Source organism: Myotis nattereri (genome assembly GCF_964212035.1).
Source record: "Myotis nattereri genome assembly, chromosome: 3".
Lineage (NCBI taxonomy): Eukaryota > Metazoa > Chordata > Mammalia > Chiroptera > Vespertilionidae > Myotis > Myotis nattereri.
The window spans coordinates 4,317,151-4,329,675 of record NC_138077.1 but is presented as its reverse complement, the minus strand read 5'-3'; the positions used below and the strand labels follow the sequence as shown (position 1 = coordinate 4,329,675).

The 12,525-nt window shown below is 38.8% G+C and overlaps 1 protein-coding gene across 3 annotated transcripts in view; it reads right to left on the bottom strand.

Annotated features, from left to right (window-relative positions):
* Window positions 1-12,525, bottom strand: part of DYRK1A (dual specificity tyrosine phosphorylation regulated kinase 1A) — a 129,385-nt gene that overhangs the window by 33,339 nt on the left and 83,521 nt on the right. For all 3 annotated transcript variants that reach the window (XM_081086448.1, XM_081086449.1, XM_081086447.1), the window contains exon 3: window positions 2,698-2,894. In XM_081086448.1, coding sequence (XP_080942574.1) covers window positions 2,698-2,894 — 197 coding nt within the window. The remainder of the gene's footprint in view (window positions 1-2,697; window positions 2,895-12,525) is intronic.

The window sequence follows — 12,525 nt, the reverse complement described above, 5'->3', positions numbered from 1 at the left end:
CACACCCCCAATGCTCACATCTCTCCACCTTTCTGTGTGAAGACACAGACCACAAATCGAAAAGTACTTTCTACCTCCTGCTGAGATCAGTATCAAGAGCTAAAACAACCTTTTTTCCCCCTGAAAAGACTCCATAGAATAAGTTCCAGAACTTAAACTTTGTTTTTTTAGTTTAATGTCTATTCTGTCCATTTTACTTATATTATCTCATATTTTCATATATGATGCAGAATTAGAAACACTATATTCTATCTTCTTGCTATTTTGAGAGCCATTAATAAAGGTGACTAGCATATTTAACACATATCCAAAGTACTGGTTTAGTTTAACTATGAAAGACACCCTAACAGCCCATAGGCTCAGCATTCCAAACACCAATCATACTTTCCTACACTTGCCTTTACTACATTTCTCGTTTCCTAAATTTATCTTTTGAACAAACTGTGTTAACTTGTATGAAACATTAACTACCAAAAATAAAATGTTAAAATTAGCTCCTTTTAATTTATTTTACAATAAATCTTATTTAAAAGACACTGACACGATGATTAACAAGACAAAATGGAATCTAATAATGAAATTATAGAAGTTTGGAGCTAGAAGGTGGTGGTGTGGGCGGGGGCTGTCCTAGTCTAAGGTCCCAATCTTACATTAGAGTAACAGAAGAGTCCAGGTGACCCGATTCAAGGCATACAACCAGCTCAGACAATAAAAACTTGAACCCATGTTTTATGACTTGTAGAACATACCACAGCAGCACCCAGTTTTAGTGGTTTACACTTCAGTTCTAGGAAAAATGTCTTCTATCTGACTGCCGTATTAGGTTCACAAATCTGTGGTGCTTAGCAGATATACTGGGCTGAATATTATTTTATATTACAAATATTGAATATGAATATTATACTTAAGACAATCTTATATCATATAAATCTTTAAAAGTATTTTACAGATTAAAATGAAAATACTAAGTGAATTATCTCATTTTAAAATAATCCACAAGGTATTTGTTGTAACTAAAAATAGGTACTTTGCTAAATTACCTACTTACAAGAACCTTAAACTAACTTGAAAGGACTGGAATCTGTCCTAGCCCTCCTAGATGCCGGTGTTAGAACTCAAAGAGCACTGTATCTGAGATGAAAGACGCCTGGGCTGGATCCGAGTCCTGTGCTTACACACTTAAGGAAGTCAGTCCCATCAGCTGGGAAACAGATAGAAACAGGCACACTGCCTGACAGGCTACTTTGGGACAGAGGAAAATGAATTGTTTCATACTTTGTTTCTTAAAAGTACAATGCAATTGAATCATGGTGCTATTACTACTTTTTGGATGTCAGAGAATTTTCTTCTGGTATACAATTAAACACTTTCCGAACTTGAACATTCATTCTGACCAACTGCTCCAATTCCAAACATCCAACTTCTCAATATACTGCATAAAAAAATTCTTTAGTCCTGCCATAATTCATCTTACTGATTAACTGAACGGTTACTCACATGCACATTTCATAAATAAAAATCAAGCTCAACTAGTGACAAAATCTTATTATAATACATACAAGGTTGTCCCCTAATAATGACATTATTTAACTGTAGCCAAGCACATTACCTTGAAATAACCCAGTATAAGAAATACTTTGAAGTTTTCTAAGTTTTTCATCCTCACTTGATATATTAAACAACCTAAACAAAACAGTGGCAAACCAAATGCCCAAGTACATGGAAAAACAGCCATTTCAGACTCATCACAGACTCAATCCCAGTGGGGAAAGAAACTGCCAAACGATAGCTAGTCAAAACTTCTCCGAAAGTAAAAGCAAAATCAATGTAATGGGTGCAGATAACTCAGGAAAACATGAAAAATACACATACACGTGCATATGTGTATATATATGTATGTATATCCAGAGATTTCAGCACTTATTCTCTTTACACTAAGTATTTTATGGAAAAAGCTGAATCTCTGTCTAAATATCAAAATGAACAGCATGATTAATTTGCATTACATATTTTTGTTTTAATTTTAGGGAGTTTTGTCCTTATTTTTATAAATATATGCATACTAAAGTAGCTTATAAAAGCATAACATCAGCTATGTAAGTTTGCTATAATGAACTCTGACTTGTCCTCCTATAATTTACATTTTTCTACTTAACCGCCCTTTTCCATACAAATAAACTTTTGGGCCCTGGCCAGAGTTGCTCAGTAGTTAAAGCATTGGCCCCAGCACTGAAGGGTCGAGGGCTTGATTCCCCGTCAAGGGCAAGTGCCTGCGTTACGGGTTCACTCCCCTCCCTCGGTGGGGCACATGCAGGAGGCAACCAGTCACTGTGTCTCTCTCACATCGATGTTTCTCTCGCCCCATCCCTCACTCTCTCTGACAAGCAATGGAAAAAATATCCTCATGAGAGGATTAACAAAACCAAAAAATAAGCTTTCCGTTTCTTTAATATTCTTTAGAAAAATATTTTTCCTTCCCTGTCATAGAATAAGATTATGTGATTACATTCAGTGTGTTTTAAGTGAAATAAAAGAAAAAAAAAACTCTTTAAATGCAAACTTCTTAACACCATACTATGTCAATCCAGAATTCCACTTGACATGTAAAACTGAAAACCATTAAAGCATTTGCCTATTTACCATTTTAAGGAATAAACTACCATTCCAACAAATTGCTTTGATATGTCATGAACTTACCTGGTTAGTTAGAGGTTGCTGAATCTGGTCAGAATAAGATAAGGCAGAAACCTGCTGGTCACTTATGTTTGGCTGGCGACGGTCACTGTACTGATGTGAATGGGGCATCTGTCCAGCCATCTGAAGGCCAGCAGCATGGAATGAAAATGACGGTGCAAGCCGAACAGATGAAGGTTTGCATGCTGAAGTCTCTCCTCCTGTGAGAAGACAAGGGAGGTTGGTGACAGGATGTACTCGGAGCCTGGTGCTTGTATCCTCGGACCTCTCTGATAGTTCTTTACATGAGAACTTCAGGGTGGTCAATGACATTAAAAACCTCAAAAACTACAAACAATATGTCACTCAACAACAGTTTTAGTATAAAATACAGTGATCAAATGAGTATCTATAAATCTGTATTAAGAGAAAAATCTTAGTTTTTTCATAAAGCAACAGGAATAATCTTTAATATTTATTTTCACATATGAGATCTTCATCAACTGAGAACTGTAAATTATGTAAATAGTGCCGAGTTCTGAAGGGCCTCTCCAATGAATGGGGCTCCTGAGAAACCAATTCAAAAGAACACGGCTAAGATGCTGCTTTGCCCCTGGCAGGTGTGTGGCTATCAATATCCGCAGCAGCGCCCAAACCAGGTGAGAAGATTTGTTCTCATGGTGCTCACCACCACACAGGTAATTAAAGGGTGAGCATAATACACAAAAACGACTCCACGGAATGCTGATTTCTCTGGACTCTTCCTAAGAGAACCTGGACCTGGCAAACTTATCACAATGAATGATCAATCGTTATCCCACAGGTAGGCTAGGACCATCCATGATCATGATGTTTACTGTAGAAATGAAAGAGAAACATTTTGGGTCTCTGAAAGTATTTGGCAGCTAACTAATAAAAGTTACTTAAAGTGGGGGGAAAAAACCTTCTTATATTCAAGCAAACTTGCTATCACAGACTGAAGCCTCAAGGCAAAGGGAAAACCCTGGTCAGCAAACTCTGGGCCAGCACACTGTGCTTGTCTCCCTGAATAAGCCAGCCCTCTCCCACCACAACAGACACCGCGAGCACCAGGGTGCTGTTCCTGAAGTCTGCATTTCTTGAGACTTACAGCAGCATTGGCCCAAGAGCAACGAGCACGGATTCTCAGCCACGCAGTTTGAAACTTCAGCTCCACATTTACCTATTCCTTTAGGTTTGTTGTGAAGTTTAAATGAGATATCTATACACCTAATTTCCTGATAATGACAATATCTACCTCAATAGGCTGTGGTGAAGGTTGAGTGTTTTATTTAATACATGTAAAGTGCTGAGAACAGCTCTGGCAATTCCTGAATGGCTCCTTATCAACTGCAATTACAGTGCTGTACAGTAAAGGATGATGAGACAGTGCCCCTTCCAGGGGAGCACTCAATCTCTACATGAATGCTCACAGACGCTATACACTGAGAAAAATAAAGCTTGATCTTTCCCCAACGTAAGTTTCACTCCTATTTCCTCCCACAGTGGGTGACCTGTCTCCCACCCAGGCCACAAGACTCAAAGCTCTGGGAGTCTGCTAGTCTTCTCCTCCATCGGCCACTCAAGCAAACAGCCGCCCAATCTTGCTGATACCACCTCCCATAGAACACTCCAATATAACCTTCCCATAGAAGACATCAACACCACCTCTTCCTTTCATCTCCATTACCCTGTGCCTCACTTAGATGACTAAATAGATTACTAACAGTTATTCGTCTTTACTATGCCCATCTGCAAATTGGCATTTCTTCAATAACATGACTAGTGACTTTCTAAAATGCAAATCTCAATCTCCCACCCTATTAACTTGACTACCACCTGCTTTAGTACTTACTGCTTTTAGACCTTAGCTTGTCTCCCTCCACTACAGCATCAGGGGCTTGGCTGACCCATAGTACATAATAAATATCTGCTGAATACGTAAGATGACAATGTAACTGTGATGGTAGACGAGATAACTTTTCTAAACATTTCATTACTCATTATAAAAAATACTCAATATAATTATGTGGAGCAACTTTGTTCAGTTTAAAAAAAAAATCAGAAATTTATCCTAAGGAAGTGACTGATGATGTGCACAAAGATAGAAAGGGAAAATGTTTATCTTAGCACTGTTTGTAACAACAAAAAACTGGAAACCTACATGTCAAATAATGGGGAGAAAGGAGGCTTTAAATCTGCATTGTAAAAAATAAAGGGGGGGTGGGGATATAAATAGCTCTTATAAGTAAACAGTAAAAAGACTGAGGCCCTGAATGGTAAATAACTTAACCACTCTGGATCTTAGTTTCCTTATCTATGAAGCAGATGTATTATAACGCTAACCCTAATCCCTGAGGTTTGTTATGAAGTTTAAATGGACACCACAAGCAGACATGCAGAATAGAACCTGGTATATAAAAAGCACTGTTTAAAATATTACCTCTGTTTCTATCATCAATGCCATTATTATATACCATAAACTCATCTATATATGTAAACGCCCAGCAACCAGAACAGCAAAATAACCACAACAACCAGAACGACCGGTGGCTATGACACACACTGCAGCAGCTAACCAGTCTGATCCGGGCCCCAATCATGCGCCCCCCGCTCCCCCGCCAGCACGGTCCCCAAATCGACCCCTACCTGTGCATAATTCGTGCACCAGGCCTCCAGTTTATTATAATACTAAGACCCGGTGCATAAAATTTGTATATGGGTGCGGTCCCTAGGACTGGCCAGCAATCGAAGCAAAAGCGTCTGCCGTGGAAGGGCAGGTCCCAGCTGACCTCTGGGCCTGGGCAGCACCAGGGCCCCTGTGCCCCCATTCGCGCGCCCCCCCCCCCACCTGAGTCATGGCGCCTAAGTCCCCACGTGGAGATGCAGTGAACATGGCTGACCTGGCACTGCCCGTTCACCTGTTCCACCATCCCGCCACAGTCCTGCTCTCGTGGGGGCCCATCGGGGCCAGCGTCGACCGCCATGTTCCACACCACTCCCTGGTGATCAGTGCACATAGCAAGCAGTGAACTCCCGATCAAACAATTTGCATATTAGGCTTTTATTATATAGGACTAGAGGCCCAGTGCATGAAATTTGTGCATGGGTGAGGTCACTAGGCCTGGCTGGCGATCAGGGCCTATCAGGCTATCTCACCCAGTCCCGATCGGGGCTGGGCCAGTCGGGGCCTGCCAGCTGCCGGACAAGGGGAGGGGCGAGGGAGGGACTGTGGGATGTTCGCTGGTCGGGGAAGGGACCAGGGAAGGTTGGCTGGCTATGAGAGAGCACTGACCACCAGGGGGCAGCTCCTGCGTTGAGTATCTGCCCCCTGGTGGTGAGTGCACATCATAGTGACTGGTCGACTTGTCGTTCCAGTTGTTCTGTCATAACGGTCGCTTAGGCTTTGATTGATTGATTGATTGATTGATAGATAGATAGATATAGAGGCCAGTGCAGATAGATAGATAGATAGATAGATAGATAGATAGATAGATAGATATAGAGGCCCAGTGCACAACATTCATGTATGGGGGCGGGGGGGATCCTCAGCTCACCCTTTTGCAGTCCGGGAGGCCTCGGGGGATGTCCGACTGCTGGCTTAGGCCCGCCAGCAGTCAGACATCCTTAGCGCTGCGGCGAAGGTGGGCCGCTGCACACACCAGCCATCAGCCTGGCTTGTAGCTGAACAGTGCTCCCCTGTGTGAGCGTACTGACCACCACCAGGGGGCAGCTCCTGTGTTGAGTGTCTGCCCCCTGGTGGTCAGTGTGCATCATAATGACCGGTCAATCGCCATTCAGTCGATTTGCATATTACCCTTTTATTATATAGGACTAGAGGCCCAATGCACGAAATTCGTGCAAGGGGCTTGGCCCTCAGAGCCCTGGCTTCATCCAGAAGGTCATTTGGCTGTCCAGTCTAATTAGCATATTATGCTTTTATTATTATAAATATATATATAGATGCAGGAAAAGTACAAAAGTCATTAGTACATAACAAACAATTGTCATCAACTGAGCCTGTGTGTCAAGAAAAAAAAAGAATGGCCATCATCCTTGAAACGCCTCCCCACACTACTCAATGACCCTTCCCAATCAATCCAAATTCCCTCTTCCCCAAAAGTTAGTATCTTGATCTCCAAAGCCAGATTTGTTTTAACTTTATATAAATTGGTCTCTACACTTAATGACATGTTCATAGGCTGGTTTGTTCATTATCATTACTTTATAGTATCCAATTATATGAACATATGACAATTTGTTTATCCATTCTATTTTTGATTGACATTTGGATTATTTCCACTCAGAGTTAGTATGAATACTGCCACTAGGAAGACTGTTAAGTGTCTTTGGTATACACAGAGATGCTGTTCTGTTGTTTTTCCAGTTTTTTAAAAATTCAATCTGTTTTTCCACTAGCAGTTTATGAAAATTACCTCTGCTCCACTCTTACACCAATACTTGAATCATCAGCCTTTCTAATTTCAGTCATTACAGGAGATGCGTAGTGCCCACTGTGATTTTAACTTGTATTTTTCTGGTGACTATGAGCATCTTTTCATTTATTTACTGGCCATTTGGATATCCACTTATGTGAAATGCCTATTAAGACTTTCTTTACCATTTTTCTATCAAAAAACTTTTTCACAAAATTTCTAAAATTAAAAAGTTTCTATTTTTAAACATGTTAGATGTGAGCATCTTATTGCTTAGAGATGATCTGCATCGTCATTCTCTTAATGGTGTTTTCAATTAACACAATCTCTTATCACTTTTGCTTTAGAATTAGAACTTTTGGTGTCTGATTAAATCTTTCCTTATGCCAGAGACATGAAAAAATTCTGTTTTCTTCTACAAGTCGGATTTTACCATTCACATTTAGATGGGCAATGCTCTTGAATTTTATTTCCCCCCAAAATAAACATCCAATTGACCCCAAAGCAATAAATAAAAAGACAAACTTTTCCCACTGCTCTGCAATGCCATCTTTGTCATAAATCACATGTCCATACATGCTTGGATCTGTTTCTGGATTCTCTATTCTGTTCTACTGGATACAGACTTAACTAGATTTCTAGATCTTTGTACAAAAACCAGACACTGTCTAAATTATGATCACTTTAGAAGTTTTAATATTTAGTAGATAATTTTATTCTTTAAGAATGTTTTAGCTATTCTTATCCCTTTGCATGTCCATATATGTTTTAGAATTATCTCATCAAAAACAAATGAACCCATGTTGGGATTTTGGTTGCACTTACGTTGTCTCTACTGAACAGCACTGTTCATCAGAATTTTCTGCCATGATGGGTTGATCTGCACTATCTAATAAGTAGCTACTAGCACTACTGGGCACTTTAAACCGTTTTATTTTTTCCTTCCCAATCTTTATTCTTCCCTTTCCCTTATTCCACTTGCTGGGACCTCTAGAACAGTGTTAAAAGAGAGAAGCACCACTGTCTCTTTCCCAATCTCAGAGAAAGCTTTCAACATTTCTCCAGTAATGTGGTTGCTGTAGGTTTTTAATTGATAACTGTTTTCAGAGTAATGATGTTCCCTTCTAGTCCTAGTTTGCCAAAACCTTTTCCCCACAAATGGATACTGAATTTTATCAAATGCTTTTTCTGCATCCAATGAAATGACATGAGTTTTCAGATTTACTGCTAATGTGATGAAAAACATTGACTGAGTTGTGAATGTTGAACCACCTTTGGATTCCTGGTTATCCTCTTGTGGTAGATTTACTAGCGAAACCATGTGGACCTAGAGTTTTCTTTGTAGATTTTTCAATTAAAAGTTATTATTTATATAATAGAACTATTCAGATTTTGTATTTCCTGGTGTCTGTTTTAGTAAGTTGTATTTTTTTAATAGTATGTCTACTTCATCTAAATTTCAAATATACTAGCATCAAGTTCTTCATAGTATCCTTTCATACGCATTTTGATCTAGGAAGGTATAATTGTAGTGATATCCCTTTTCAACTCAAGATTGGTTAATGAGGCCTTCTCGTTCTTTGTGATCAGTCTAATGAAAGGTTTATTAATTATCCTCTTATATGTTGTTTCTATTTCTGCTCTCATCTTGTTCTATCAGTTAGCAAGAGAGATGTATTATAAATCTCCCATTTCAGTTATGGTATTAGACTACATACATTTAGAGTTATACCTTTCTGATGAAAAAATTCTGCTCCTCTCTATTTCCAATAATGCTTTTTACTCTGTCTGAAATTAGTATAGCTACACCAAATTTTCTATTAATCTTTGCATAGTATATCTTATGTTCAACCTTTTTATCTCCTTATATTTTATCTCTTGTAAACAACATGTAGTTGTGTTTAATTTATATATGAACACTAATAACTTTTCTATGTCCCTTTCTTATTTTCTACTAGATTGAAACTTTAACCCCCCCTGAATACAAATTACTTTATTTTTACTTATTTTGTACATTACACTATCAATTATGTATCCTCCTCAACTCATAAAATCGAATTACTTCTTTAATTTGTAATTCCATTGTTGACTTCTATATTTACACACACACACACACACACACACACACACACACGATCACAAGACCTCTACTCAACCATCCAGCATGAGTAGAATCAGACTCAAGATACATTTGAACGGACAGATGGGTAATTTTGTGATTCCCACATAGCTATCAAAGAATTACAAAGAAATTACTAGCTTCTGCTTGATTATTATTGTTATTACTATGCTCCTAAAATACTTCATGTTCTGAACCTAGAACCAGTCGACTACATGCATTAAATTCAACAAGCCTTTACTGTGATAATACTATGACACTGTTTACTGGGGTGCCAATGACACTCATGATCTATAACAGCACTTCTCAAACTTTAATGTACTTACAAATCTCCTTTCAATCTTGTTAAAAGTGGAGATTCTGCTTCAGGAGAGCCAAGGTAGGCTTGAATCTACATTTCTAACATGCCACCAGAGGATACTAACGATGCTCTGAGTAGCACCTAAACTACAATTTAATGGCTCACCTTAATAAAAGAACGCCACTTTCCAGCTAATACAAGTAACAGATGACCCAAAGGTATGCTGTATTCTGACTATGCCATACACTACAGGGCTTTTCCTCCCAACAGATTGCCTTCCTAGACTCAAGGGCTTGTGCTTTGTTTTTTAAAACTAATGCACACTCCCGCGCATAAGGCTGATATGCCAAATGAAAAAGGAAATTTTCTTTTTCAAATCTGCTGTAGATAATCTGAATATGGGTTAACAAGAAATAACTGTTTTTCACTTGTGGGAGGACTTCCTCTATTTAGGTAAGAGTCCAAGACAAACTAATACAGAAATTTCTTGTCAACCTGATTTTATTAATTAAGCAAATCACATGATTTGTATGTATTCTTCCTAAAGTTTCCATCTTCCCTTTTAATTCAAATGTTAATAAGAAAAAAAAAAAACTCAGTTCATCCTATAATAGGGATGAAGATAAAGTATTAGGTTGAAAGTGCTGATATTAGAACTACTATAAAATTACAATTTTATATGGTTTAACCTGCTATCTACCATATTATATATCTTACTCAACTAAACTTAAAACTAGCTCATCAGTACTAATAATATTTTACTTACCCCGAGAATATATCACAATACATGTAGCAATATCAGATATTGTAATTTAATAATGAACTTATAATATTTAATTCAAAACTTTCTTCAAAATCATTACTTAGAGTTCAATTCCAAAATAATACTTTAAAGTGCTGCCAAACAGTACAAAAGGCAAGCTGGAAAAAAGAATATGCATGTGGGTCCTATCTAGTTTTTCATATCCTGTATGAATCTGTTTTACCACGAGCACATTTCTGTAACTTTTTAAAAGTTCGTAAAAATTGTGTTGGGCCCTAGCTGATTTGGCTGAGTGGATAGAGCACTGGCCTAAGGACTGAAGGGTTCCAGGTTTGATTCTGATCGAGGGCATGTGCCTGGGTTGCGGGCTCAATCCCCAGTAGGGGGCGTGCAGGAGGCAGCCAATCAATGAATCTCTCTAATCATTGATGTCCCTCCCTCCCTCCCTCCCTCTCTCTCTCTCTGTTTCTCTCTCTCTCCCTCTCTCCCTCCCTCCTCTCCCTTCCTCTCTGAAATCAATAGACACATGTGTATTTTTTTTAATTGTGTTGGTAAATAGTTTACTAAAAAAAGAAGTAGCGTTCTCACTCTATTCAAGTTACTATATTTTACTAAGAAACTATAATAAGTAAAGACCATACCACTAATAGAGATTGGCAATGATTCCACAGAGAAACATTTCATGAACAGATCTCAGAAAGTGGAAGATGGTGGGTAAGACTTCAAAACGCAGTAGTAGCCCTAACCGGTGTGGCTCAGCAGATAGAGCGTTGGCCTGCAGACTGAAGGGTCCCAGGTTCGATTCCGGTCAAGGGCATGTACCTTGGTTGCAGGCACATTCCCAGTAGGGAGTGTGCAGGAGGCAGCTGATCGATGTTTCTCTCTCATCGATGTTTCTAACTCTCTATCCCTCTCCCTTCCTCTCTGTAAAAAATCAATAAAATATATTTAAAAAAAATAAAGTTAAAAAAAAAACACACACACACACACAACGCAGTAGTAGACGGAGGAACTGTCAACTAGAAAAGCCTGGAGAAGACCCGAGTGAAAGTCACTGCCACTGGTCTGGTTAACACCCACATGTAACTCCGCTTACAGGCAACCTGAATTTCTTTTTGTTATTAATATGTTGATTGGAAACCACTCTTGTGACAGTATAAACCCACATTAGATTTTAAAGAGAAAGAACAATATTAAGAAAAATAAAAATAATTCAAGTTAATTAAAACTATGGCATCCAAAATGTGGAAACTTTTCTGAGGTCAAGCTTCTGGGACAGAATCCCATAAGAAACGGAGGAAGAAGGTGGGGGACAAGCATATGTGGGAAGCACCCTGAAACAAGACCTACTCTAAAGGAAACAGAAAGTGTTAAAGGAATATGCAATTGTGCTTTTCATGGTGGCTGGAAGTAAAGGTCCACAATCAAGAGGGGAACTGAATTTAAGTCCGTGAGTAACTTTTGTTCCTCATGATCTCATTAATCAGTACCAAAAACAGTGCCTGGCAAATGGCCTGCATTCAATAAATATTTGTTCAATGAAACAATAAACTGAATCCATCAGTAATATTTAGAATGTGAAGAAATGGTTGAGAAAGAAAGGGAGTGGGCTGAAGGGGGTAAGAATGAAAGAAATATTTTAAAAATGAGGGCTCATGAGCTAGAAATAAAGAAGTCTAATCATAGCACAGGCAAGAGCTACTGCTTAACAGTCTCTCTTACTCATTTTTATATCCCAAACACATAGCACAGTGCCTGGCTCCACAAGTTTTAAATAAATGTAAATGACTATGTAAATTATCTAATGGTAAGGACAAATGAACTGATTTCTTATTAACTTCTAGTTAGGGGCCAATACATGTCACTACAGAATACGTGAGTGTCCTCTCTCTCTCTCTCTCTCTCTCTCTCTCTCTCTCTCTCTCTCTCTCTCTCTCTCTCTCACACACACACACACACACACACACACACACACACACACACAAAATGAGGCAGTCAGCCAAATCACTGAAAACCAACAATAAAGAAAAACATTGTAAAAGCAGCCAGAGGAGGGGAAAGTACCCAATGACATACAGGAGAACCACTGACTTCTCGTAAGAAACCACACACACACACACACACTAAAGTACCAGCTTTAAAATGATAGAGGAAAAAGACCTGTAATCGGCAATTCTATATCCAGTTAAAACATCCGTGAAAAATGAAGGCAAAA